This window comes from Vicugna pacos, chromosome 32 (genome assembly GCF_048564905.1).
Source record: "Vicugna pacos chromosome 32, VicPac4, whole genome shotgun sequence".
Lineage (NCBI taxonomy): Eukaryota > Metazoa > Chordata > Mammalia > Artiodactyla > Camelidae > Vicugna > Vicugna pacos.
In genome coordinates, this window is record NC_133018.1 from 17374686 (window position 1) to 17401825 (window position 27140).

Here is a 27140-nt window from a genome sequence, read left to right on the forward strand (position 1 = left end):
GCCATGCCTCCCTTAGGCCTAGGCGGGGTTGGCACGCTTGGTGCTGAGGGTCCTCCTTAAGTAGACATCCTGGTCTGTAGAATGTGGGATAAGGGGATTTTTTTTTTTATGCAGACTTTTCTTTTTGAAAACGGGTTTTCAGCAACCCATTTGCAAAGAAATTTCACTTACGGCAAAAGAAGTTATCCATCAAGATGATTCAGAGTTGACTTTTAAGGAATTCTGCCTTCGGTGTGGGGCGATGGGGAACATTGGTTTTGAATTCTGCCCTACCCTCCCCACTCACTGTTTCTCCTTCTGTGAAGCATCTGCAGATGCTACCTATCAAAACCAGTTCAAATGAAATGCTTATTTTCCCAGCTCTTGTCCACGTAGGATTCTGTAACTTTGGTTCCCTTTTTCAGTGGCATCCATAGTTAAAAAAAAAAAAGAGAGAGAGAAAAGAAAAAAATTAAATATAATTTTTATAGAAAAGGATGCCCAGTTTTTTCCTTCCTAGGATCAGATTGAAATCTGGCAGATACATTCAACTTGTTCAAATAAAAAAATTAAACCTAAAGCTTTTAATTTGCATCGGCTCTCCTTAGACTTAAAAATTATAACAAAGAATTTGTTCCAGAGTGGCTTGAGTGATCAGAAATATTTGGAATGTTTTAATACCACAGATCTTTTTCTGTTCCTTGAGGTTAATTTAGATTCTTGCTTACTTTGAGTTCTTTTACTTGAGGCATAAATTGTAGCCCTTATACTTTTTGATATGTATGTGAGGTTTCATTTAGTGTGCTGAAATCATATAGTGTGAAATTTTGTTCTTGTATGTGTCTTTAGTTAATCTATTTGTAGAATTCCTTTCAATTTTGAATCACTGTTACTGGGTTCTTTGTAAACCAATTACAATTTCTAGAGTTTCCTCACAGGTTTGTGTATATCTGCGGTTAAAATATGTACATTTCTGGGACCAAAGGTGAAGGAAGAAAATGCAGCATTGGATTTGACATGTTTAGAGACAGCAAAATAGTCTTGAAAGTCACATCTGTTTTAAATAATATATTTCATCATATTTTACTTTTTTTGTTGTAAATATTGGATGTTTATGGCTTTCAAAAAATTATTGTCTTTGTCATATACGTTTTAGAACATGGGTATTTTCTCTTGGAGTAGTGTAACCTCAGTATTGAAATTTGAACATAATTTTACCTTAATCCAATCCTTATTTTTGCCATTTTCATTTTATGTAGTTTTAGTGATTGTGTATGTTATTTTGGGTTCAGCCTTTTTCTTCTTAACACTATTATAAATTTTAGGTTTCTGCTTAACCATTCAGTTGTGAGGATTTGGGTTTTCACATTTTTGCTGTTTACAGGTAGTGGAATACATCTTTATCTTAATCGTTTTTTGCTTCAATCTGTTTCTTTTCAGAAAGTTCCCAGGAGTGGTTTTATTAGGCCAAAGGGTTTCAAGATTTTTAATGGCTCTTGTGTTAGTTTCCAATGCTGGGAAGGTGGCTCTTTTATAGGATGGTTTCTTTGTGGTCTGTCAAACACTTTGGTGGATTTTCAAGGAAAAAGTTGCATTTACTGTTAAGTGCATGAGTAATTAAGTGCTTTTGTTAGTTACCTGTTTATGTTTGAATTTGAATTTGATTTTTCGGAGGAGTTCATGAAATTATGTGACAGTGCTTTGAAAATGGTAACTGTTAATACTAATATGGATACATGGTATATCTATTGTGCTGATACTTCTAAGTACAGGAATGACAGTCCTGAGGAACTTGTTCTGAAGTTCTTTGGTTTTGTTTTTATTTAACCTTCCTCATTCATCTAAAAGAGTGTTTGTTAGCAGCTGGCCTATGACCAAATTATTTGGGGGGACCTTTTTTTAAAATTCAGAGCACTATTGGAAATTATCACTGGTTAAGATATGTCTCTTCCCCTTCTACATTCCCTTCCCTATTTAAAAAAAAAAAGGGTTTGCAATTCTACTGCCATCCCAATGCTTAGAATGTTTTTGGATACAGGATTAAGTGAATAAAAACTTTTCTTAGTAATTTTCAGGTTAGTACTTTTACTGCTGCTTTCTCTTAAGGCATTGCAGTTTAGAAATTATGCTGCAACTCGGTGTAATTGTTCCTTATGTTTCTATTTGAATGTCGGTGAGACCTTCCTATCTTTAAATTAAGCATCTTACAAAAGAGCCTGAAAACATCTACTTTACTTCAACACATTTATTGAAAATCTTTGTACAAGGGAGGTGTAGGTGCTTAGGATATACCCATGAATAAAAAGATAGCTGCCCTCTGTTACTTACATTTCGATGTGATGAGCCAGACAGTAAACAGGAGATGGTAAATTAGCAAATTGTATATATCAGGTGAGAGCTATAGGATTAGAGGAGAGTAGATTACAGGGATGATAGAGTGTGAGGGTAGGGAGTGATTGCAATTTTAAATGGGTTAGGGGAGGCCTCATTGAGGAGGTCACATCTGAGCAATGTTTTGAAGGTGAGGTAGTTATTTATCCATTTGTTTTTTATTTAGCATAATTAGTCATATGGCCCTTTTTGTAATTTATATGATTTAAAGTGCATCATCCTTTATTAATTCATTCTTTTATGTGGGTATTGAAATTGGACTAAAAATGTTAATTGATATTTTAAGTCATTAAAGGTAAACAGTAGCTGAGTATTAAAAGAGGTACATTTTTGGTTTTTATTAGGCTTTTTTATTTTACCTAATCAGTTTAATTTTCATTCCAAGAACCTAGAGAAAATAAGCATTTCAAGACTGGGCAAAACCCTACAACAAATTGGTTATCTTTGACAAAAGTAAAGGTAAGCGTATAGTTTCTTAAAGATTTTGCATTCTGAAAAGTCAGCACGTTCATGGTATCAGTCATGATGTTCTTTTTTGGTTAAATGTCAACTTGTATTTTCTGTGTTTCTCTAATTAGAGAGACAGTTATATTTCAACATGGGGTATAACTCATATCATAGCTATTTAATAGCCATATGTTTCAGCTTAAAGGAGGATCTGATCTTTTTTGTCCTAAATAGCTGCAGCTGTGTTAGAACTTACTTTGACCATTGCAGTGTGTTTTCATACCTTGGAAAGGGTTTTAAGTTTTTATAAGTTTTTTTTCCCCCTATAGTTGTAATTTTCTATTTTGGCTAGATAGTAATAGTATTTTGATATTGTTTAAAAAATTTGAGCCAGAACAAAACCCTATTTTTGAAGCTGTTTCAAATGATTGCGACAACTTCAGTGGAGATGTAAGTAGTTGATTAACAGGCCTACCTGCTACTGTATCTTTCTAATTGAAAGTACTTGCTGTGGGGTTTTGTTTTGATTTGAAGCATATATGGGTCATCTATGACTATTAACCATACCAAGATTTTAAGAGGGCCATACAGTGGTCTTTCTTAGCGAGAGTGTTATTAAAAGTACATTGCTCTTTCCTCTTGAGGTCTTTTTGCATCCTTAGGTGTTAGACTTCAAAAATAAGGATGTGTTCATCAGAGAATTTACCCATCAGTGAATATGAAGCTGGTCTCAAGCCTTTGAAAGGTTGTACCATCTAAATCTAGAATTTGTAATGTAGATACTTTGTCCCCTGTAACCTTTACTAACATTACTTATGATTTGAAATAGGTTGAGCTATATCCTAATGCGTTTTTGATATCCTTAAAGTATACGTCTTTATTCAAAAATAATTTCTGTTACATATGTAAGTATAAAATTTGATGCGTTTGGTCATACTGAACGTGGTTCATGCTGCTTATAGTATAATAGAGATAAGAGATATACTTAAACCAGTGTCTAGAACAGATTCTTGAAATTAATAAATTGAGAAAGTCTTAGGTATTGCCTCATTTATATTTGAAAATGCTCTTATAAGTTGAAAAACAGTAAGTTTTAAATAACTTACTGTAGAAGAATTCAGAGAATCAAAAAAAATAAAAGCCCCAAACTCCTTTAAAATTAGAATCCTCACAATCTTCTTTGTGATAACCACTGTTGGAAATGTGGTGTACATCTTCAGCTTCTCTGTGAACAGATATATGTTAAACAAAATGGGATCATATGGTACGTAATGTTTTGGATTCAACAGTATGTATTGTCTTTTAAAAGATTGGTGTTTCCCCTTAAAACTGGAATTTTAGAGCATGAAGAAATAACAGAAAATCTTAAAATAGAAGAGGCTTTGAGAGGTAAGAGGACTTGCCCAAAGCAACATATTTGTGGAGTTTTATTACATCCCTCTGTTTAAATAAATGCAGACATAGACATAAACAAGATCATGCTGTGTATTTTAAAGAATACGTAACTACAGACAGTCCTTGCCCTTCAGGATATCTTTGGTAACCTTGAGTTTGGCTTGATAAAATAGAAGGTCTAGTTCCTTGTCTTTTTTTAAAAAAAATATGTATTTTTGTATTTATGTGGTATGGAATCTTCTACTTAAATATTAAGCCCTTGGTTTTGTTATTTTTAATGGTTTAGTACTGTTTTGGATCTGGGTTGTTTATGAAAATTTGCCATAACTATTAGCCTTAGGTTTTATTTGCTGAAAATTATTTGCAGTTGTATTCATATGAAAATTTGAAATTCCCTTTAATTAAAAAAATTCTTGTGTAGATTGCTTATACTTTAAGCCTTGAAGTTGAGTCAAGTGGCTATAAAATATCAATTTCGTGCCATGATTAACAGCTGATTGCATTTTGGGGACTGCATAAAATGGCATGCTATGATGGAACCTTTGTAGTTTCCAACCAGTTTGTAGTATGAGGCTTGTCTGCAATGTGATTAAAATGAATGTGGGTTATTAAGTGTATCAGAACTTCAGAATGTTGTTCTCTTGCAAGTGTTACCTTGAGAGGCTTTATCTAACAGTGTTGTCAGTATCAAATATTTTTGATGGCCACTTTATGTTCATACTGCTTTTTATTTTATAAGTCATATGTTAAAACATATTCTTAGCAGTAATCTTTGTAAATAGTCGAGTAACCTTGATCATAGTTTTAGTTTAAAAAATATATGTATATAAAAAGAAAAGACTGGTTTTGAACCAAATAGTGCATTCTTTTGGGACTCATAAAAAACATTTTTTGTGGACCTTTTGTAGTTAACTATTTTCATTCATGAAACACTTGAAAATCAGGAAAAAGACTTAAGGTCTTTACATTTAAGCTTGTGCAGATTGTAGAAAGAGGAGCTCTTCAGGGCCTCTTTCAGAGTTTATTTGCTTTCACTTTATATATGATTCTGCATAGCTTGCTTTTTTGCCAGAAAGTAGAAAGGTAAAACTTTTAGAGCAAGCATATTGTTAGCAATGGGAAGTAATAGTTGTGTGATAGAAAGTTAAAAGATGGGAGAACTGTAAAAAAACAGATCCAAGAGCCTGAAACCCGTGGGGGTTCTGACTGTAAGTTTATACAGCTGCATACCTTAGTCGACCCCTCTCAGAAGCATTACTATTTTATAACATCATGTAGTTAATTGATGCATTCATAATGATGACTCATAAGACAAGGTTTAAATTGTTTTTCATATCTTTCAAAGAAGTATTTTTCAAACTGTAGGTCACTACCCTTTAGTAGATTGTAAAATCAGTTTGGTGGGTCATGACAAGCATTTTTAGAAAAATGAAAAAAAAAATAGAAGATATTACAGTGCATTGCATTTTAAGGGTAAGAGTTGTTTTAAGGAACTTCTGTTTCAGTTAACGTACATATATTGTGTTGCAATTTAAACTAATTTTTCATTGGTGTAGTCAAAGTCACTGATGAAGAGGCACTGAGATACAGTAAAAGGCTTCAGGAAGGATTTTACGACTATGTCTAGGCTAAGATGGCCAGATTTAGCAAATAAAAATACAGGATGCCCAGTTAAACTTGAATTTCTGATAAACAATGACTAATTTTTTGGTATAAATAGGTCCCAAATTGCATGGAACAAAATTATTTATTATTTGTCTGAAATTTATATTTAACTGGGCATTCAAATTTAACTGGCTGGTCTAGGCTAGAATTCGAGTTCACCCCTTGGTGAGTAAAACTTAAGCTCTGTGAGGGCAGGAACTTCATTTTGCTCCAGTTGTATCCCAGTCTCCTGGAACAGTACATGGCATTAAGTGATCAGATGTTTGAGTGAATGAATGGGTGAGTCACTCTTGGGCTCCGTTTCTCTATCTATTAAAAGGGAAAAAGAATACCTTAAGTAAGAAGCTAAATTATTACATTCCATTCTGGGCATGTTGTAAGCTTTTAGTATTTTAGAATTACACAAACTTGGAGTTGGAAGTGGCTCTGGTGGGTTTTTAGTTCTCTCTCTCTCTCTTTTTTTTTTTTTTTGTAATTAGGTTTATTTATTTATTTATTTAATGGAGGTACTGGGGATTGAACCCAGCACCTTATGCATGCTAAGCACATGCTCTACACCGAGCTATTCCCTGCTGCCTCTCATTCTCTTTACTGATGAGGAAACTAAGGCCACAGAGGTTATTTGCCAAAGTTCTCCCAAAATCATTGGCAGCTGCTTAGCTAGCATTTTCTTTGTAATATGTTTCTTAAGACTTGTTTTCAAAATTTGATGTTTACTCAGTAATCTAAGAAAAGATCCACTTATCCAGAAAAAAGCATTTTTTGAATGTTCCAATTAGCAAAGGCTCTACTCTGATTTTTTTTTTTTTTTTGGGTCACATTTCAGGTGAAAGTGTCTTTTCAGTCCTTAAGGAGCTTGAATCCAAAATGAAGTTCCGCTGTTTCTACCAGGCATTCCTTTCCTCTGTGCCTGTCCTTTTCTGATCCTTAACCAAGCTGGCAGATAGGTTTCACCTTGTATGTTAGTATGATTGGTGTGTTGTTGGAAGAGTCTGAGATTTCCCTTGGCTTCAGAGAAGAGGTGTACGTAGAGAAGAGGGTGGGGTGAGTCTTTGTATTGGGGGCGCCATGGAGTATTTGCTCACTGTAGCTTTGTGTGCCTCCTGAGTGGTCTCTTCATGTCCCAATACTCCTGCATACCCCATAGCCGTAAGAATCTCCCATAAACATCTTTCATTGTGTACCCTTTCTGTTGAGAAACTTAATGGCTTTCATTACTACCTGAATCACATCCAGACTATTCAGCTTGCTAGTCAAGTCCCTTCACAGACTGTGCACACTGTATTCTCCAGAATAAGTCAAGTCACGTCAATCTCATTATGTTGTCTTCTTAAACATAGGTCTTTAAAGGCTTCTCTTGCACAGTGTCTCGCCGTATTTGCCCTTGGTAAACAAGATTTCTTCTGTGCTCCTGTAGCTTTTGGCAGATACCATTCCTGTGGCATTCAGTGTACATTCTCTTGTATTTTAAGTGCAGCAGCTCCTCCGCTTACAGACTTTGTCCTTAGGGTGAGCTCTGAGATAGGAGCAGAGATACACCACAGAACAAAAATGGGTTAACCCCACCAACAGATGTCCCCCCCCCTTTTGGGGGGTCGCTTATGGTCATTTCACAGTCTCCCATCCCTGTCATTTCAAAATTCTTTATGTGTTACTGTATTTGAACTTTATTGTTGCTAAAGCTATCATTTTCAAAAAGTGCAGCATCAGTGAGTATTGATAGAATCAGCTGGAAAGCATAAATTATGGTAGAAATGAGAAATTTTTAAAAATTATAAGTAGTAGGAAAATGGCTTGGGACAGGATGAATTATTCTGAAAGAGAGCAAAAAGTTCCATGCTTATTTAGTCATTAATAATCAGCAGAAGATAGAGAATTAAGGAATGGAATGGAAAAACTTGGAAGTTTGCAGCTATTGGTGTTACTTTGGGAGAAGGCTAAAGTAGTTAAAAGTGCTACTTCTGAAATTGTCAAGACCTGCAAACAGGGTGCAGAGTCACAGTCCATTGAATAAGGGTCTAAGGTGTCTGCAATGACATTGGAAAAGGTGTGAAACAGAATGTTCATATATTGATTCTGTAAACTTTAAAACCTCCTCCTGTCCATTTTGGGTTTAGGAGCACATGTATATACAGAAGAAATGTTTTAAAATTTTCATTACTCAGTGCACTATGATTTTAAATTGCTAGACAATTACTGTGGTAGGTTGTATTTTAATTAGATGTATTGAGATATAATTTATGTGAAGTTTACAAAAATGTACAGTTCTTGAGTTTTGACAGTCATGTCGCCACCAGCACAATCATAGTATCATCCCATAAATTTTCCCTGTGTCTCTTTTCAGTCCGTCCCCTTCCTCCAACCCTGGCAATCACAGATCTGTTTCTTGACAGTATAGTTTTATTTTTTCTACAGTGTCATATACATGGTGTCATACAGTGTATACCCTTTTGTGATTGGCTTCTCTCATGTAATGTAACACTTTGCAGTTCATATTACTGCATATAACAGTTTCTCCCTCTGCTGAATTGTATTCTATTGTATGCATGTACAGTGTTTATCAAGTGATGGACTTTTAGGTTGTTGACAGTTTGAGGCTATTACGAATAAAACTGCTGTAAATATTTATGTATGGGTTTTTTGTAGTCATAGCAGTTTCAGTTCTCTTGGTTAAATGTATAGAAATGGAATTGCTAACGTTGTATGGCAAGTGTTTATTTAATTTTAAAAGTAGCTGCCTGACTGTTTGCTAAAGTGACTATATTACTTTGTATCCCCCTCAGCAGTGTGTGAGACTCCTAATCACTCCAATTTCTTGACAACATCCAGTGTGCTAGTTTTTAATTTCAGCCATTCTGGTATCTGTGTAGTGGTATTTCATTGTGGTTTGAATTTGTGTTTCCTTAATGCCTAATGATCCTGAGTATCATATACTTACTTGCCATTTGCTTATCATCTTTGATGACAAGAAACTTTGGGATCTAACTTATTTCAAAGTAAAGGAGCTTCTGTATTTGTATTGCCTGCCTTCTAGATTTAGGACATCTTGAAGACAGGGACAAGTGCCTTGTACAACTTTGTATACTTAATAAGTGATAAATTATTTATTGACTATATGAGCATTGGTTTCATTATTAAGCAGATGAGTTTACCCTGCCAAGGAAAAGTTGTCATCTCAAGTGGAATGTGGCATTTATTTTGTAGGCATACTATGGTTAAACTTTCTGAATACTTCCTGTTTGCCAGGCTCTTGGGCTACAGCGGTGAACAAGCAGACAAGGTCTCTCCCGTCTTGTAGCTTAAATACTAGTGGGGGAGATGAGACAGAAAGTTCTCCCTTCTTGTAGCTTAAATACTAGTGGGGGAGATGAGGCAGAAAGTTCAAACCCTTGTTACATCATGATGTGTTTGAGTTGCTACTGCTTAGCATGCTTCTATCTTATAAAGTATTGGAGGGAAGTCTTGTAGATGAAGGGAAAAACTTTCTGCTTTCATCAGAAGATACATACACCCTCTTGTAAGTAATCTAGTATATTGCTAAGGGTCTTATTCCTTTTAATGCTTTAGGGATAGCCACTGGCTAATCGTAGAAACCTGTATGTTTGAGAAGCTTCCTGATCTAAGCTTGTGAAAGCTGATGGGGTCATAATTGAGAGGGAGGGGAAAAATAGTTACTAAGTGAATCCACCATGAGCTTCCTGTTCTTCTAGGGCATAGACATACATTATATATATTGTATATATGTACACTTTTTCTTCTTAGTGATTATCACCCAGTCCTATTAGATAATCTGTTAACCCTGTCCCATTTTATTACCCATGAGGAAGCTAAGGCCCAGAGAAGCTAAGTGACTTAACTTTACTCAGCTAGGAAGTGGCAGAGATGGAAGGTTGGAATGACTTACTATTGTTGTATTTAGGATCTCTGTAAAGATATATACAAATAAGAAGAGGAGAAGAAAACTGGTGATGGATTTAAGGAGTGTTATAATTGGTTTCTTATTTTAATTGATAAGGAATTGGAGGCCCTAGCTTCACTGGGTGAAGAAACATATCAACAGACTTCTTAAGATGAAAAATGGAAAAGAAAATGAGGAATTTGCATTTTTGGCAGATAAGGAATTTGGTTATTCATAGTCTGTAAATGTTATAGGAAGTCTATATATTTTTAACTCAATCTAGGTTAGAGAATAAATGAGAACTCCTATTTATTATAACACTTTTTTTTTTCCAAGTAAAACATGTTAGAAAAAAACTAGCATTTCTGAGCCAAGTGGTAGTAGTAGTAGCCATTTTTTCTGAAGAAGAAAAGTTTAGATATGTATGATGTGAAAACAGTTTATGGAGCACTTTCTGTTTATATAATGATAGTTACCATTTGTTTTGTGCCTATTAGATTTCAGGAACTGTGTCAGGTACATTATTTATATATCCTTTAATCCTTATAACAGCCAGCCTATCAGGTTGATAATGCCATACCCATTTTACAGATGAGGAAATGGTGGTTCAGAGAAATGAAGGAACTTGCCCAAGGTCGAAGAGCTAGGAAGTGATCAAGCTGAGATTATAACCCTGTAAGACTTCAAAGCTTTTGCTTTTACTAACTGTGCTTCACTGCTTCTAGTTTAGCTCAGTGAGAAAAGAAAAGCAGATAAAAATTATTGAAGAAAACAATTCAGTCATTATTGTTAGCCATAAAATGGTTTCAATTACCCATGCCTTAGTCTTGGCAGTTCTCTTTATAAGTAAGTCTGGATCCAAAAGCTTATGATTCTTATTTTAAAGTTTGGAAACAGTGTTACAAATGGTGGTTAGTTTTTCAAATCTATTATATCAGATAATTAATTTGAACCAAGTAGTATTGTACTATATCATGGGTTAAGAAGGTATTTTTGGCTTGATCTTAAAGCCCAAAGACCACTTACGATGTTTCTATAGGAAAATTAAGAGTGCTGGAATTTACTTCTCCACTCACCCTGGCTTAGTCAAGTTAGAGGCCGCATAGCCCTAGGGCTAGAAGGACACACTGAACAAGACTTCTGAAGCACACAATCAATCCAAGAAGAAGGGATTAAATAGTTGAAGAAATGATGCCAGTTCTCTGTGGCCTTAAGGAAATTCTTTGCTATGCTGCAATTATTGGTGTGGGCCAATCACATTAGGTAATCATGTATTTTATTCTTAATTATTGCAACACATTAATTTTGCCCACCTGGTTAACCTGACTACCTTTTGCTATTAGATTTTTGGGGGAAGTAATTAGATTTATTTTTATTTTATTTTTTTAGTGGAGGTACTGGAGATTGAACCCAGAACCTTGTGCATGCTAAATATGTGCTCTACCACTGAGCTATTGCCCACCCCCTGCTGTTAGGTTTAAACTACTTTTGTTGGATAAACCCTCTGCTCAAAAATCACCCTGTTCCCAAGCCTAAGATCCTTTCCACTCAGGGCTTTCTATGATCTAATGGGGTTGGCAAAGATTTTCTCTTAAGAGTCAAATAAATATTTTAGGCTTTGTGGGCTGTGTATAGTCTTTTTTACATATCTTTTTTTTTTTAATCTTTTTAAAATGTGAAAAGCATTCTTAGTGCTGGGCCATGTGAAACAGGCTCTAGGACCATGGGCATTTGCCAATCCAATTTTATCTTTCAGGTCATGTTTTCCGTCAACTCTTCAAAACATGACCTCCATTTAAATCAACATGGTCTCCTTTTCTCATCATCTCTGTAGATCGGAGCTCAGCCTCTATTCCCCGCCTGCTCTTCCATCATTATTCTCCTTTCCCATACTCTCATACTTACCCTTTTAATATGTAGCCCAAATCTTCTATGAAACTAATTCTCATTTATTTTTCTTTTTATTTACTCCTGTAGAACTTACCTTGTCCTGTATGTTAGCTTTCTTACTTGAAAATATGTCCCATGTTTTTCTATAGTAGCTTGCTATAAACTGCAGGAATAAAAGGCATTTTTTCCTCAAACTCTTTCTAAAGAATGCCTACCATTACTTTTTCTTTTCACAAGTCAGTGTTTCTTCTACCTGGCATCCTGTGTCCTTCCCCCAAATCTGAATTTTAGAATTGGAAGCCTGCATTTGAGGTCATCATGACTCATCCTCTTTATTTTACATGGGAGCAGGAACTTTTAAATGACTTGTCCAAAGTCGCATGCAGTATATTTAGCACCCCGGGTCCCTCCCTACTTTGTGGCTTACAGCAGGTTATTTCACTTGTGTGTGAGTTTCTTCCTCTGTGAAATGGGAATGATGAGGATTAAATGAATTATGTGTGTACAGTGCTTAACTCAATGCCTGCCATGTAGTAAGTGCTTAATGACTTTTAGCTGTTATTATTAGCACATTTGGAAATCAATAAAAAAAAAACTACCTGAGCAAGTTAAGGCTGAAAAGTTCTTGTTGGTGGGTTTGAGGTTGTGCTATGTTAGCAGAGGCAGTTTAGCTTGTATGTATACGGTTGATTATTTCAGTAAAAGTTTGAAGTTATCAGACTGGGATAGTTAAAAGACTAATGCAACATCTCTGCTTCCAAGTTGCGCAGTGAGTACAGAGGGCAATGGCAAGCATGCAGGTAGTGTAAACTAGTAGCACTGAGGTGGGAGTGAATGACTGCTTTGGGTGAGTGGTGAAGAAAAAACTTTAAAAAGCAATGAGGGTTGAGATGGATCTTCAAGAATGATAAGTAGTTTCCAGTGAGGCCATGGAAGAGAAGAGGAAGTTGCAGGCAGGGAAAAGTTTGTACTGGAGCACAGAGATGTTTATAAACATGGTTGTAGTTTGAAAATTTCAGTTCATAGTGGAAGAATTGGAGAAGGTACTTACTGAAAGTAGGGAGATAAATTTGGAAGCCATTGTAGTTAGAGAAGAAATGAAGTGAGCTTGAAATAAAAGCTAATAAACTTTTAATAGAAAATGGAAATTTCAACATATATAGAAAAAGAATTATTTAATGTGTCCTATGTATCTGTCACTCAGCTTCAGCAGTTATCCATGAATGGCTCATCTTCTTTCCCCTCTACTCTTCTCTTTCCCCATTATCACTTGTAGTCTTTTGAAGGGGATTAAAGTTGTCTTGAGGCCCCAGGAAAGACTAATGACTGGTAGGTAAAACCATTGAGAGGGAGACTTGAGTTCACTATAAGGAAGCACTCTTGGTGCACTGCTCAGAGGGCATGGATGCTTTGGAAGGTAGGTAGCAGTTGCTCTTGGAGAAGCTCAGAGAGGACTAGAACTGCACTGTGCAGTATGGTGGCCACTATCTACAGAAGCTATTCAAATTTAGAATTAAGTTAATTAAAAATTTTAAAAAGTCAGTCCCTCAGTCACACTAGCCATATTTCAAATGCTCAGCTCAGTTGCCCCATGTGCCTAGTGGCTACCATATTGGGCAGCGTGGATCTAGAACTTTTTTTTTTTAATCATTTCAGAAAGTTCTGTTGGAAAGCACTAGACTTAAGCCCCAGGATTCTTTTTTATCTGAGTTGTGTGGAGCTGTTGGTGTGTCTGGGTCATATCTAATTGTGCATGGCTTTATGGCCAAGCCCTTTATCCCTTCCTCTAAGAAAAACTTCATGTGAAGAGGTGGTTTTGTTTTTTTTACAGCTCTAGTGTGTGCTGTAATATGAGGAAAATAATTGTATTAGGTAACAATTATTAAGCACTTAGTTAATAATGTGCCAGGCATTACTCTTAAGCCAAGCTGTGTATATGGAATGTCATTTAATTTTCACAACCTTATGAGAAGAAACTTTTTTTTTTTTAAAGAATGTACTGTTTTCATTATCATTTTGTGGATGTTGAAATTAAGACACAAAGAGCTGAAGTCATGAGGTTAAGGCCACAGAGCTGGGAAGTTGACAGGGCCAGAATTTGAACCCAGGCAGTTTGCAGCAAACTGAAATTAGTTCTTGTGGGAATGGTAGTTGTTTTGAAACATTGATCCTAGATGACTGCGTGGCTGGATTAATCTGGCAGCTGTTCTGTGTGAATTTAGAGTTCCCAGCCTACCTCAGTTTGCTAAAAAAAAAAAAAAACCCAAAAACCTCTAGCTTTACTGTATTTGGGTTGTCATGGCCCGTTCCTACTGCCACCTTATTTGACTCATCTTTTCAGTGAGGAAGTAGTTATTCAGTAAGTATTAGTTATAGAATTTCCCTTTCTAATTAAAAAAAAAACAAACAAAAAAAACAAATGGGAAGACCAAAATGACTCACCTAAGGAAGTTAAATACAAGAGCTGGAATTGAATTTCTAGTTTTTAGTTAATTATCCTTTCTCTTGATAGCTGCAGTTTTTCTGTACTGTAAGGAGAAATTGAATTAGTCAAAACTTGTCATAATTTACATAAGCTATACCATATTAGAGTACTTACTGTGTGCCAGGCTCTCTTCTTAAACTCTGGGCACACAGTGAATGGTGAGTGAGATGGAAGTGTTTGCCCTCATGGAATATATGCTCTGGTGATGGGGAGTGGACAGAAACAGGAAGAAAATAGATGAACACAGAATAAATAAAATTTCAGTTGTTAAGTACTACAAGGTACTAATAATTGATTACTTAAGTACTAAAATATAGTGGTGTAATAGTGATTAGGGAGCTACTTTTGATGACTTGATCAGGTTAGGCCTCTCTGGGGAGTGACATGATTGCAATAACAAAAAGCAGTCAGCCATGTGAATATTTGGGGGAAGAACATTATTACAACTTTACTAGAAGTGGGGTGGAGGGAGGTATGTAGTATTCATGCTGTGTCAAAGAATATTAGTGACATCTATACAACTAGTCTGGTTCTAGAAACTTGGAGCGATAAAGTATTTTGATTGTGTACATCTGTCACCCAGGCTTATTCAAACAGTTGTAGAAACTAGTGAATGATACGTATAGGTGCAGTGCTGAAAAATGGTGACAAATGAACAGAATGGTGAAAAATGAAGCTGTAAAAAGTTCTATAATTACATTGTATCATGGCAGTACCAGTAGAAACTGTATTTGTGTATCCACCCCACCCCTTGAATTTTGAAACAATATAATGGAAATTTTATTCTTAGATTATTTAATGTGTTTCAGTTATCAGGAGTGCTGTTGGATTGTTTTTATATATACATATACACACACATATTTGATAATTCTAGTGGTAAATGAGAGAAAAGGTATACATGTGAAAACATATTTTTAATTTTCTGTCCCAGACATAACCTCTGAACTGTAAACTGCCTGAAGGCAAGGCTCTGTTCATCTTGCTCATTCAGTAAACATTTTAGAGTACAATAAGTTTTGACCAGATGAGAGTGTGTGTATGTGTATATCTTTTGCATATTATTTGACCCTCAATAACCTCGTGACCTTTCTAATTTTTTTCATTTTACAAATCAGCAAACTGGGTTATCACAATGGTTAAGTAACTTTCCTGGGGTCATAGTAGGTGGCTGAGCCAAGATTTGAAACAGAATTGTCTGAAAAGTGGCCCTTTGGGTTTCAGTATGCCCTCTGTTTGTAAGCACTGCACTGTGGAGTCCTAGTGCTTTGGGTTTCCTGGGATGAAGAATGAGATCTCTTGTTATAGTTTATCTATAGTCCCTTCATATTTGTTTCTTTTGCTGTCATTGTGTTGATGTTGTCCTTTGCAACAAAGAGTTTTAAATATTGATCAAGTCCCATTTACCTGGTTTTTTCGTTTGTGCTTTTAGTGTCATATTTAAGAATCCATTGCCAAATCCAGTTTCTTAAAGGTTTACTCTCATGTTTTTTGTCCTAGAAGTTTTGTAGTTTTAGCTCTTACGTTTATGTCTTTAATCCATTTTGAGTTAGTTTTTGTGTATGGTATGAGGTGGAGGTCCAAGTACATCATTCTTTTGCATGTGGATATCCAGTTGTCCCAGCACTGTTTGTGAAAAATCTAATCTTTCCCCATTGAATTTTCCTGGCACTCTTATCAAAAGTCAATTGACCATAAATGTAAGAGTTTATTTCTGGACTATCAATGCTATTTCATTGATCTGTATATCTATCCCTATGCTGGTACCATATTTTTTTTTTAGCAGGGGTGGTAATTAGGTTTTTATTTATTTATCTTGAATGGAGATACTGAGGATTGAACCCAGGACCTTGTGCATGCTAGGCGTGCACTGTACCACTGAGCTATATACCCTTTTCCCTGGTATCATACTATCTTGATTACTCTAGCCTCCCCAGATTATTTTGAAGCAATTCCTGACATATTTCTTCTGTAAATATTTCAGTATATATCTCTCAAGAGAATAGAAGTTTTAAAAAAATTATCATATTTTAAAAATTAATTCCTTAGTATTTTTATTGTCCTATCGGTTCAGATTTCCCCATTTTTCTCTCTTTAAAAAAAATCAGCTTTACTGTGGTATAATTTATATGCAGTAAAATTCACCGATTTTAAGTGTACAATGTAAGTTTTTAACTTCACTTTTATTTGGTTATAGCTTATATACCATAAGTTTTCAACCATTTTTATGTATATATTTTAGGGTTTCTTTGGATCTGCCTTTAGTTTGGGGAGTATCAGGGTTTTTTTGAGGTATAATTTACATACAATAAATTCACCCTATTTAGTGTAAAGTTTTTTGAGTTTTGACAAATGTGTATAGTCATGTGGTCACTACACTTAAGATATACCACCCTATAAAGTTCTCTCTGTGCTTTTGTAGTAAATCCTCTCCCTTGACCCTTAGTTCTTGGAGTCATTGATCTGATTTCTATATCTATAGATTTACCTTTCCAGAATGTTATATAAAGGGAATCATGGGTTATGTAGCTTTTGGTGTCTGGCTCCTTTGACTTAGCGTAATACCTTGAAGTTTGTCTATGTTGTGAAATTCATCTATGTTGTGTGTAGCATGTATCAGTAATTTGTAACTTTGTTACCGAGTAGTATTCATTGTTAAGGACATTAATACCACGGGTTATATATTCACCAGGTAATGGACATTTGAGCTGTTTGTAGTTTTTGGTTATTTTGAATAAAATAGCTATGAAGAATCATATTCATTGCTCTTGGATAGTTACCTAGGAGTGGGATTGCTAGGTTTTAAAAGTATGTATAGCTTTATAAGAGACTGCCAAAATGGCTTTTCCAAAATGGCTGTACCACGTTCCATTCCCACCTTCAGTGTATAAGAGTTTCAGCTGCTTAGTATCCTCATTCTCAATTGTATTGTCAGTCTTAAATCTTATTTGGTCAAATGGCTGTGTAAGTCTTTTGCCCATTTACTGGACTATTTGTCTTATTAATAAGTTGTATGTGTTCCTTGTATATTCTGGGTAGAAGTCCACTGTCAGACATAATTTGCAAATATTTTGTCATCTGTGGATTGACTTTTTATTTTCTTAACATTGTCTGTAAAAGAACAAAATATTTAAAAATTTGATGCAATCTGCAAGAGTGGGTATATCTAGCTCAGTGGTAGAGTGCATGCCTAATGCTCTGCATTCAATTCCCAGTAGCTCCATTAAGAAAATGGGTGCAGTCTGATTTATCAGTGTTTTGCTTTTATGGTTTGTATTTTTTTTTTTTTGTCTGCTCTGGTATCTTTGCCTAAACCGAAATCATAAAGGTTTATAGACTACTGTATGATCAAGCAGTTCCACTTTTAGGTATTTATTCAAAGAAAATGGAATCACTTAACTTGAAAAGATATAAGCATCACGTGTTCATTTCAGCATTAGTTACAGTAGCCAGGGTATGGAAACAACCTAAGTGTCCAAAGATGGATGAGTAGATAAGTATATGTAACCAATGGAATATTACTTGGCCATAAAAAAGAATGAAATGTTGCCATTTGCAGCATCAGTGGACCTCAAGACCATTATGCTAACTGTGATTAGTTAGAGAAAGATAAATGCTGTATGATCTCTCTTACATGTGGAATCTAAAAAAAAAAAAAATCCAAAACTACGGTCATAAATACAGAGAGCAGATTGATGATTTCCTGAGGCAGGAGATGGAGGGAAAGGGTGGGAAAAATTTTTTTTTAAGTTTTATTTAAACTTTTTATGATTATGTCATTGATTCATTTCGAGTTAGCCTTGCTAAGTTCTCTTATTTCTAGTATTTTTTTTTAAGGTAGATTCTCTGCAAAAATAATCATGTCTTTTTTAAAAGACAGTTTTCCTTCTCTCTGTCCAATCATTGTGCATTTTCTTTCTTTTCCTTGCTTTATTGCACAAGCTAGAACCTGCAGTTCAGTGTCTCATCATTTTATTTTTCTATAATTTGTTTTAATGAGGATTCACATGAGGTTCACAAGTTGTTTGATGTGTCTTAAGTCTATTTTAATCTACAGTTTACCTGTTCATCATTTTATGCTAGGTGCTTTTGAGTCAGTGATCAGTACAGAGTTCTTGTCTTTCTGGAACTTGCGTATAGTATTGTCATCAAATGTACGTTAGTAAAACACCTTGATTTTGTTCAGTAGGTGGATCAGCCTCAATTTAATTCCATTTTGAAGCCTAAAAATAATTAAAAGAGAGCAAAAGCATTTTTATGACATTTCTCAATTGGGTTTACATTATACTTTCATGAAGAGTGTGCAGTGCTATTGAGAAGTTTCTTTTAGAAGTGCTGGTTCATGTGAAATAGCAATAGACTTTATTTTTTAATTGCAGTTATTGACATTGCAGCCACATTTTTTCAGTTCAGAGGTCAGCAAATTTTTCTTGTGATGACCCAGACAGGAAGTATTTTAGGCTCTTATGAGCAACTTCTTTATTGCATATTCTTGGCTTTTTTTTTTTTTTAACCCTTTAAGCACTTAAAACCATACTTAGTTTAGAGTCATGGCAAAAACTTGTTGTAGGCTGTAGTTTGCTGACCCTTGATTTAGAATTGTTACAGGTAACCCCTGACTCACGATGGTGTGAAGAAGGCAGTAAGCATTCAGTAGAAACCCTGGTTCAAATTTTGAATTTTGATATTTCCCTGGGCTAGCCGTATGTAGTATGACTCTCTCACGATTTTGGTCAGCAACAGCGAGCTGCTGCTCCCTGTCAGCCGTGCGATCGTAAGTGGTACACACTTAAAACCATTTTGTAGCTGTACCGTCATTCTGGTTTTTTCTTTCAGTACAGTATTCAGTAAATAACATGAGATTTTCAACACTTTATTATAAAACAGCCATTGTGTTAGATGATTTTGCCCAACTGTAGACTAAGGACTCAGCACATTTAAGGTAGTTTAAGCTATGATGTCTGGTAAGTGAGGTATAGTATACATCTGTCTTTGACTCTCAGCCATGGATTTATCTCATTGTAATTTGAGAAAGATCTTTGCTTTGAAGGCTTTCATTTTGATTTCTTTTCTTCCTTCTTTGTCTTACTAATTCATTGAATATTTATTGTGTATATCATATGTGAGGCACACACAATTCCTCTGTGCTAATTTTGATAGGTGGTACAAAGATGGGTAAGATACTGTTCGTTAGAGTAGGTTGTTTAGGTTTTATTTCATCCTGGCGAAGGGCACAAATGGATGTTGAAATCTAGGAATTTTTTGGCTACATGATGTGCCTTTTAGGGCTACATCTGTTTCTGATACCTCCTGTTTTTCACAAAGGCATTGGCTGCTGACTATACTCTTTCCTCTGGTGTGGGGCTCTGACTCTGTGGAGGAGGCATCATTTTCTGATTTGCACAAAAGCACTGTGTTGTCAGGTGATAGCCCTGAGTAGTGGGCATATATGACAGGTTCACCGGTAACTCTACTACAGGGCAGATTATGCTCAATTCCAGTCTAGAGGGTTGAAGAGAGCACTATGTATTTGATTGGGATGGCATAATCCAGGGAAGGCTTCTTGAAAAGGTGGCATTTTGAGTTCAAAGCTAGGCAGATTTTTTTAAGCAAATATTAAAGACATTTTGGGTGATAAAGTAGATAGAAATTAATAAATTACTCATAGTTCCTAATTTAAAAAAAATTTTATAAATAATTTTAGATTGATAGAAAAGTTGCAACAGTAATAATTCTCTTATACTCTTTACTATATTCTTCAAGTAATATTTCACTACATTATTTCATTTTTCCTCTATTGTTAAAATTAATGTATATCATATAATTAATATAAAATTTATTTTGTTAAATGTATGAGAGACATGGTGTCTCTTAGCCCTAAATACTTCAGAGTGTGTTTCCTAATAACAAGGACTCTTAAAAAACCACCATATAGTTGTCAAAATAAGGAAATTAATGTTGTGCCAAATTATTATCTGTTGATCTTACCCAGATTTTACTAATTTTTCTTCTGATGTTCTTTGTTAAAAAAAAAATTTCTGGTCCAAGAACCAACCCAAGATTATATGTTACATTCAATTGTCATGTCCTATAGGTCTCCTTTAATCTGAAGTAGTTCCTTAATCTTTCATGATTTGAATACTATATTCGAGTGTAGTATTATATTTTGTAGCTTGAATGTTATAGATTATTTCGTAGAGTGTCCCTTGACTAGGGTCTGATATTTCATCTTGATTAGATTCAGAGTGTGCATTTTTGGCGTGAATATCACAGCAGTGATGAGTGTGTTCTCAATGTAAGAGAGAAAGGAGATGTGTGTTGTTTATTTGTCCCATTGCACTTGCTGTTAACTTTGATCACTTGATTAGGTAGGATGATGTCTGCTGGGTTCCTTTACTATATTAAGTTATTTTTCACTTTGTGATTAATCAGTGTCTTGTGAAGAGATACTTTGTGGCTATGGAAATATGGAAATACCTGTTTCTGCTTTATTAGATTTAATATCCATTGGTGATTTTTGCCTAAAACAGTTATTACTGTGGTAATTACCAAATTCCACCATTCCTTCCACATTTATTGGTTGGAATTCAGATGTCAGGTTGAAAGTATGACAAGGAGGTGGAGCTCTCTGATACTGTCCTTTGCACAAAAGTTTTTAATTTTGAGGAAGTGCTTTTTACCTTCTTTCCCCTTATATTGTCTTTGCTTTTGGTGTCACAGTTAAGAAATTATTGCCAAATTCAAGGCTATGAAGATTTACCCCTTTGTTTTTTCCTAAGAGTTTTATAGTTTTAGCTCTTAAGTTTAGGTTTTTGACCCCCTTTTTGAGTTAATTTTTATATATGGTGTAAGGTAAAAGTTCAGGGGTCTTTTGTATGTGGTTATCTAGCTTTTCCAGAAGCATTTGTTGAAGAAACCTTCCTTCAAATAATCTTGACACCCCCCCCCCGTTTGATAAAAATCAGTAGCCCATAAATATGAGGGTTTATTTCTGGGCTTTTTATTCTGTGTCATTGGTTTTTATGTTTGTCCTTATGCTAGTACCACAATATTTTGATTACTGTAGCTTTGTGGTAAGTTTTGAAATTGGTAAGCCACACTTTGCTTTTGATATATGTGTATTGTTAAATGATGATAATTTTTTCTCCCTCCACCCTTTTTTTTTTTAATGCCATTATTTGTGGAAGAACTGTCATTTGTAAAGTCACATTTACCACATACTGGGTTGAACTGATTTGTAACCTAATGATACATTGCTCTTCTACCCAATGTTTCCTATAAACTGATAGGTCTAAAAACTTGATTAAATCCAGGCTCCCATTATGTCATCAGAAAGCATTTTTACCCCTGTGAGGGAAATTGTAAAAAGCAAGAGAAATAATGTAATGAACCCCTGCACGCCTACCACCTAGTTTCAACAGTTATCAACTCATGCCAGTCTTGTTTCGTTTATAACCCTGTCTGTTTCCTCCCTCCTGTATTATTTTGAAGCAATAAAATCTGTTCGGGTATTTTGTAAATTTCTTTATTTAATTTGGCGTTTTGAATCACATTTTAACCTCATATTGAGTGACTATTGAAAGCTTAGAATCCTGTTTCATTAAATCTGATCTATCTAATAAGTATATTTAGGACTAGAATTTGATCTTGGCTTTGAGATTCAATTTTTGCTACTATATGAAATATTAGAATGCTTTGTCCTAAAATACTAAAGAAAAAAAAGTAAAAGTAAAGCATAATCTGAGTGGATCTAAAAAGAAAAAAAATGGATGACTTTGGGGTTTTGCCAGTTTCAGAGAATGTTGCTATAAATAGACTAAAATTCCCTTTGGGTGTCCAGCCACCTGGTAGATCAATGGAAATCATTGGTTTCTACCCTCTTGTACCACTTTTTACTGCTGTTGGGTCTTTTATTATTTTCCTTGTTGACTAGTTTGTTCTAAGTAAACCAGATTGTTGAAACAATTGCTCTTTATTATTCAAAGATATAACTGTATAATCAATAAGAAAAATAGTATGACTTCTATAAAGGAGTTTTATGTTTTAAATTCTTCTGAATAGCCTTGTGGGGACACTGCATGAGTTTAAGGGCACTTAATTAGTGACATTTGTTTAAATCTTTTAACTGGCATCTCAGCAACCACTGGGATAAGATAATCCTTCTAGCAAGATTTAGCCATTTTATAGCCTTTGGCTACAGAGTACAAGTAGAAAAACAATAAATGGTGTTTGAAAAATGTAGAAATTAGGTTAGGCTCTGTTGTGAAGTTAGTTTATTCCTTGTGATATAATTTCAGGGAGGCAGCATAACCTAGAAACGAAAAGTCTGTACTTTGGATCACCTGGTTCAAATACCAGCTCTGCTGCTCATGTACTGGATGCTTTTGGTCAACATACTTAAATGATAAGGTTCAGCATCCTCACCTGTTCAAGTAGGAGTGAGAGATTTGATGTGGTACTTACCATAGTGTCTGGTTTGTAGTAAGTTTTATAAGTGGTAAGTTATTGGTCATATTCTTTAGACTTCAGGAATTTATCTGTGCTGTGTGTGAGGCAAAGAGTTATAGAATCAGAATGTTAGAAATAGGAGAAATCTCAAAGGTAATTTGGTCGAGGACATTTTCTAGGTGAGAGGGCGATGGAGTTGGAAACCAAATCAGCCCTGGCCTCGGAGGGCTGAGACTAGTCCTGTTTTACTGGGAATTGGCACCATTCATACTGCTGGACTTTTTCACCTGGATTGTACTTCTCTTTGAGTGTTTAAGTTTGTGCCTTAGTTTGAACGTTGTGATTATTTTATTAGGATGGATTCCAGTACTGTTATTCCAGAGTAGCTAATGTTTATCAGGAATATAACATTTTATTTTCTTAATGTTTTTTATCACTTCATAAAGGGCCTAATCTTTTCCAATGAAACAAGCCTTAGGGTGTATTATGTTCTTTAAACTCACTTGAAAATAGAGTCCACTGTACTGGAAATTACGTGACAGCTAACTTGGGTGTACTCATTATTCCAGAGGGAGGGGATTGATGGAGAGAGGAACTTGTTATATTATAGATCCTGACAGAGGCACTTATTTAGAAGTGAAAGTGCTTTGAATGACTTAACGTATTTTCAAATGTTTTTCTCCAGTTGTAAACACAGTACTATTTTTAGAGATGAGGGGAAAAAACATGGGAGGTAACTTGATGTTAATGAAATATGTCAGTTAAATCAGGAATACAATCTATATTTTGCCCCTGAGTAGCTTTTTATAACAGTGATTGGTTGATTTTAGCATAGAGATTATTATATTTGGTATTGATTTTAGCATAGAGATTATTATATTTGGTATTTATTATTTAAGTGGCTGTTTCAATTTTTACTTCATTTATTTATTTTGATTATATTTACATTCTTTCTTCCTCCCTTCCATGACCCATACCTGTTCTGGGCCTCTGAGCCAGCAAAGCAAGAGACAGTTATACTTAGGTAGCCTTTATACTTAATATTGGATGAGCCCTCCCCACAGATAGCCTATGTTTTATTTGGATGGAATTATAAGATACTTTAATACTGAAAATATTTTTTAGGTTGTTTAACCTATTGAATTTAACAAACGTAACATTTAATCTTTTCAGAGGTCGAAACAGTAGCAAAGGACTGCCTCAGTCTACGGTGAGTAACTTTATTTTTTTATTTAATATTTTTGAGGTGGGGTAATTAGGTTTGTTTATTTTTTTCCACTTTTCAGTTTTATTAGGTAGAATTGTTAACAGTTTGCACATATACAGTGTATTGCATGTAAATACATATGCACAATATATTGCACATATTTTAAAAATTTACATATATGTACCGTTCATTGTTTCTAAGAATGTTTAGAGCTTTAGCTTTTTCAGCTTACATAGTTATCAAAGAAATAAAGCCATGAGTTTGTTTATTTATTTATTTTAATAGAGGTACTGGGAATTGAACCCAGGACCTTGTGCATGCTAAGCATGCAGCTCTACCACTGAGCTATACCCTCTTCCCTATGGTGAGTAACTTTAATTACTTGTTTGGAAAAATTGGTACCTAAAATGTGATTTCTAAGCCATAGGCCAGCAGCCATGCCCCCTACCACACCAAAATAAATTCGCTTCTCTTGAACTTTATATCACAAAGAACCTTTATAGGTCAGTACTGTTTGGTACAAAATCATTAGCTATATCTGTTGTTATTTGATGATTCCTCTATGTGTAAAATGTAGAATTATCTGTAACTAATATTTTTTTCTCTCACACATAATAATAACTCACTTGTTCTTTTATAAAGTCATCTAGTCAAGGCAAATGTAAATGATTAATGAGATAAATGAAACACTAGGACTGGAGTTTGCAAAGCTCTTTGGATTTTTGGTTTTGAAATAGTGAGCTAGCTCTTATTTCTTTCATTTTTTTCACTTGGAAAGGCCCTTCTGATTTTAAATTTTGGAACTTTGTCAATGAAATTAAACTGGGCACAAAGGAAGAAGTTCCACAAGATAGAAGAAAGAAATGAGAAACTCACTGATATTTGAGATTTTCCCTGTATTGTGGATAAATTTTCTACTTTAGAATCAGAAGGCTATATGCTTATATAGTGTGTAATAAGGAGTAGTGTGATTGATTAGACCTTAGAGCAATATCATTGATTCAGATATGCTAAGGGAAGATAGTCAGGGGTCTTCTACAAAGGTGCCTCCACTTCCCCCGTCTACCCTGTTCATTTATTAAGGTATACTTAACCCTATTTAGTGTGCAGGTTTGTGAGTTTTGGTGCATGATTGTGTAAGTGCCACCACAGTAAGATAGTGAAATGGTTTCATCACCTACAAAAATCCCTCATGGCACTTTTTAGTGAATCCTGCTCCCCAGTCATTGATCTGTCTTCTGTTCCTGTGGTCTTGTCTTTCCTCATGCACGGAAGTTAATTTTTGCTTTTTTTGTATCATGTATAGTCAAAACATTATTAATTGGTATGACTGATTTCACTTTTTAAAACTACTCTATAAGGAAGACAAAGATTGTACCAAACTAAATCTTCCCTTAATGAGTGTTAGGTGTTATAAACCTAACTAAACATTTTGTAACAAAATAAATGCAAACTTTAATATGTACATATACAAAGATAAGTGCTAATAATGTTTTTTCTTAATATTCCAGATTTCTTTTGATGGAATCTATGCAAATATGAGGATGGTTCATATACTTACATCAGTTGTTGTAAGTTACCAGAGTATTGGGGTTGAAACTGCCTAGGGAGTGGAATACAGTAATTTCATGAAGTTAAAATGTGGATGAATGATTCTCAAAGTAACATTTTTTAGGTCATGTTTAATCAGGATGATTTAGTAAAAACAGATTAGAACTCTGTTCAAGTTGTTGTAGCTCACTATGAAAGCATTCTTGTTAACCCTGCTGTGTACAGAATAGTATTACTAGTTGATTATCTTTAGTGAATTGTCACTCAATGAAACTGGAGTCAAAAATACTAAACTTCAGTATTTAAACTTATACTGCAAACTCTGAGCAGGGCCTCGTGAAGAATTTTGGGAATTCAGTGTTTTGTTAATGTTTTAAAATTTTTTCTGTCAGAGAATACCTAAAATGTTGAATGAAGCCTAATTAGTTATAAAAAGTAAAATGAAAACAGTTATCCCTCATGACTGCATAGTACACTGTTTCTTTGATAAATTAATTGTATGTTTTTAGGGATCCAAATGTGAAGTACAAGTGAAAAATGGAGGTGTATATGAAGGAGTTTTTAAAACATACAGTCCTAAGGTAATTTTTACTTTTTTTAAAATGTAAAACCCCATGAATCATCAACTACTACTGTGTATGTTTGTATGACTTCCTGACAATGTTGGTTAGGTTCTGATTTAGCAGTTTTTAGTTATGAGCTTGGGTGTATTCATCACATTTTCATGGTCAGTACTTTACCTTGAAAGCACTCTTAAAAACCACTTTGAATGATCTTACTCTTCAGTTTCAAAGACTGATTATTTTATAGATGAGTTTGATCATCAAAAAGATTTCTTGCTCTAGGTGTTTATTAAAAGTTTTTGGCCTTTTCAAACATTGTGAACTAGAAGAGGGATCCAGTGTTCGTTGTTTTCACTATTGTGCTTAAGGCAGACATTTTGAATATTGGAATGGATAATACATATTTCTGAGAAAAAAGTATGATTATAAGGATCTCTTGAGATAACTTTTCCAAAGGCATGTAAGAAATAGTACCTTGATGTACTGAAGAATTCTTGTCATATTTTATTTTGTAAGTGTTTGGAATATTTACCCATGTTTTTCTCTTTAGTGTGATTTGGTACTTGATGCTGCACATGAGAAAAGTACAGAATCTAGTTCGGGGCCAAAACGTGAAGAAATAATGGAGAGTATTTTGTTCAAGTGTTCAGACTTTGTTGTGGTACAGTTTAAAGATATGGACTCCAGTTATGCAAGGAGGGGTGAGTTTTGATTTCCTAAATGTGTTTCATGGTTTATTAGATTTATTCAAGCAAAGACTCTACATTGATCATACAGACTTTTTTTTTGAGTTGGGGGGAGGGCTTTTTTGATTAAGACAAATAGGAATCTTAATGTATTTTTGTTGGAAAATATTTAAAACTTCAGAGGAAGATCCCTTGGTAGTTTTGGTAGGATAAATAATGAAAATTTGTATTCTATTAAAAATAGTTTATAAAGGGTTTTCGATAGTTTTATGGTGAAGAATGCTACTGATTATACCCAGCTGAACATTTCTTATCACATTTAGCTGACAATGTTTTAGCTTACACATTTTTAATTTTATAATGCTTATAAGTAATGATTATGCAAAGCTACAAGGATATATTGTACGACACAGGGAATGTAGCCAATATTTCATAAGAACCATAAATGGAATATAACCTTGAAAAATTGTTAATCACTATACTACACACTTGTGTAACTTATATAATATTGTGCATCAACTACAATTAAAAAAGAAAA

General features: G+C 34.6%; 1 protein-coding gene across 13 annotated transcripts in view; it reads left to right on the plus strand.

Moving 5' to 3' along the window:
- Window positions 1-27140, plus strand: part of ATXN2 (ataxin 2) — a 108133-nt gene that overhangs the window by 2302 nt on the left and 78691 nt on the right. For 12 of the 13 annotated variants that reach the window (XR_012066326.1, XR_012066328.1, XR_012066329.1 and 9 more), the window contains exons 2-5: window positions 23769-23805; window positions 25314-25373; window positions 25863-25934; window positions 26467-26617. Coding sequence is in view for 8 of the 13 variants with exons in the window: in XM_006204840.4 (XP_006204902.2) it covers window positions 23769-23805; window positions 25314-25373; window positions 25863-25934; window positions 26467-26617 (320 nt within the window). In the remaining 5 variants the exon portion in view is untranslated. Of the gene's footprint in view, window positions 1-2755; window positions 2830-23768; window positions 23806-25313; window positions 25374-25862; window positions 25935-26466; window positions 26618-27140 lie in introns of those variants that run through there. The other variant, XM_072953180.1, reaches the window with a different exon arrangement.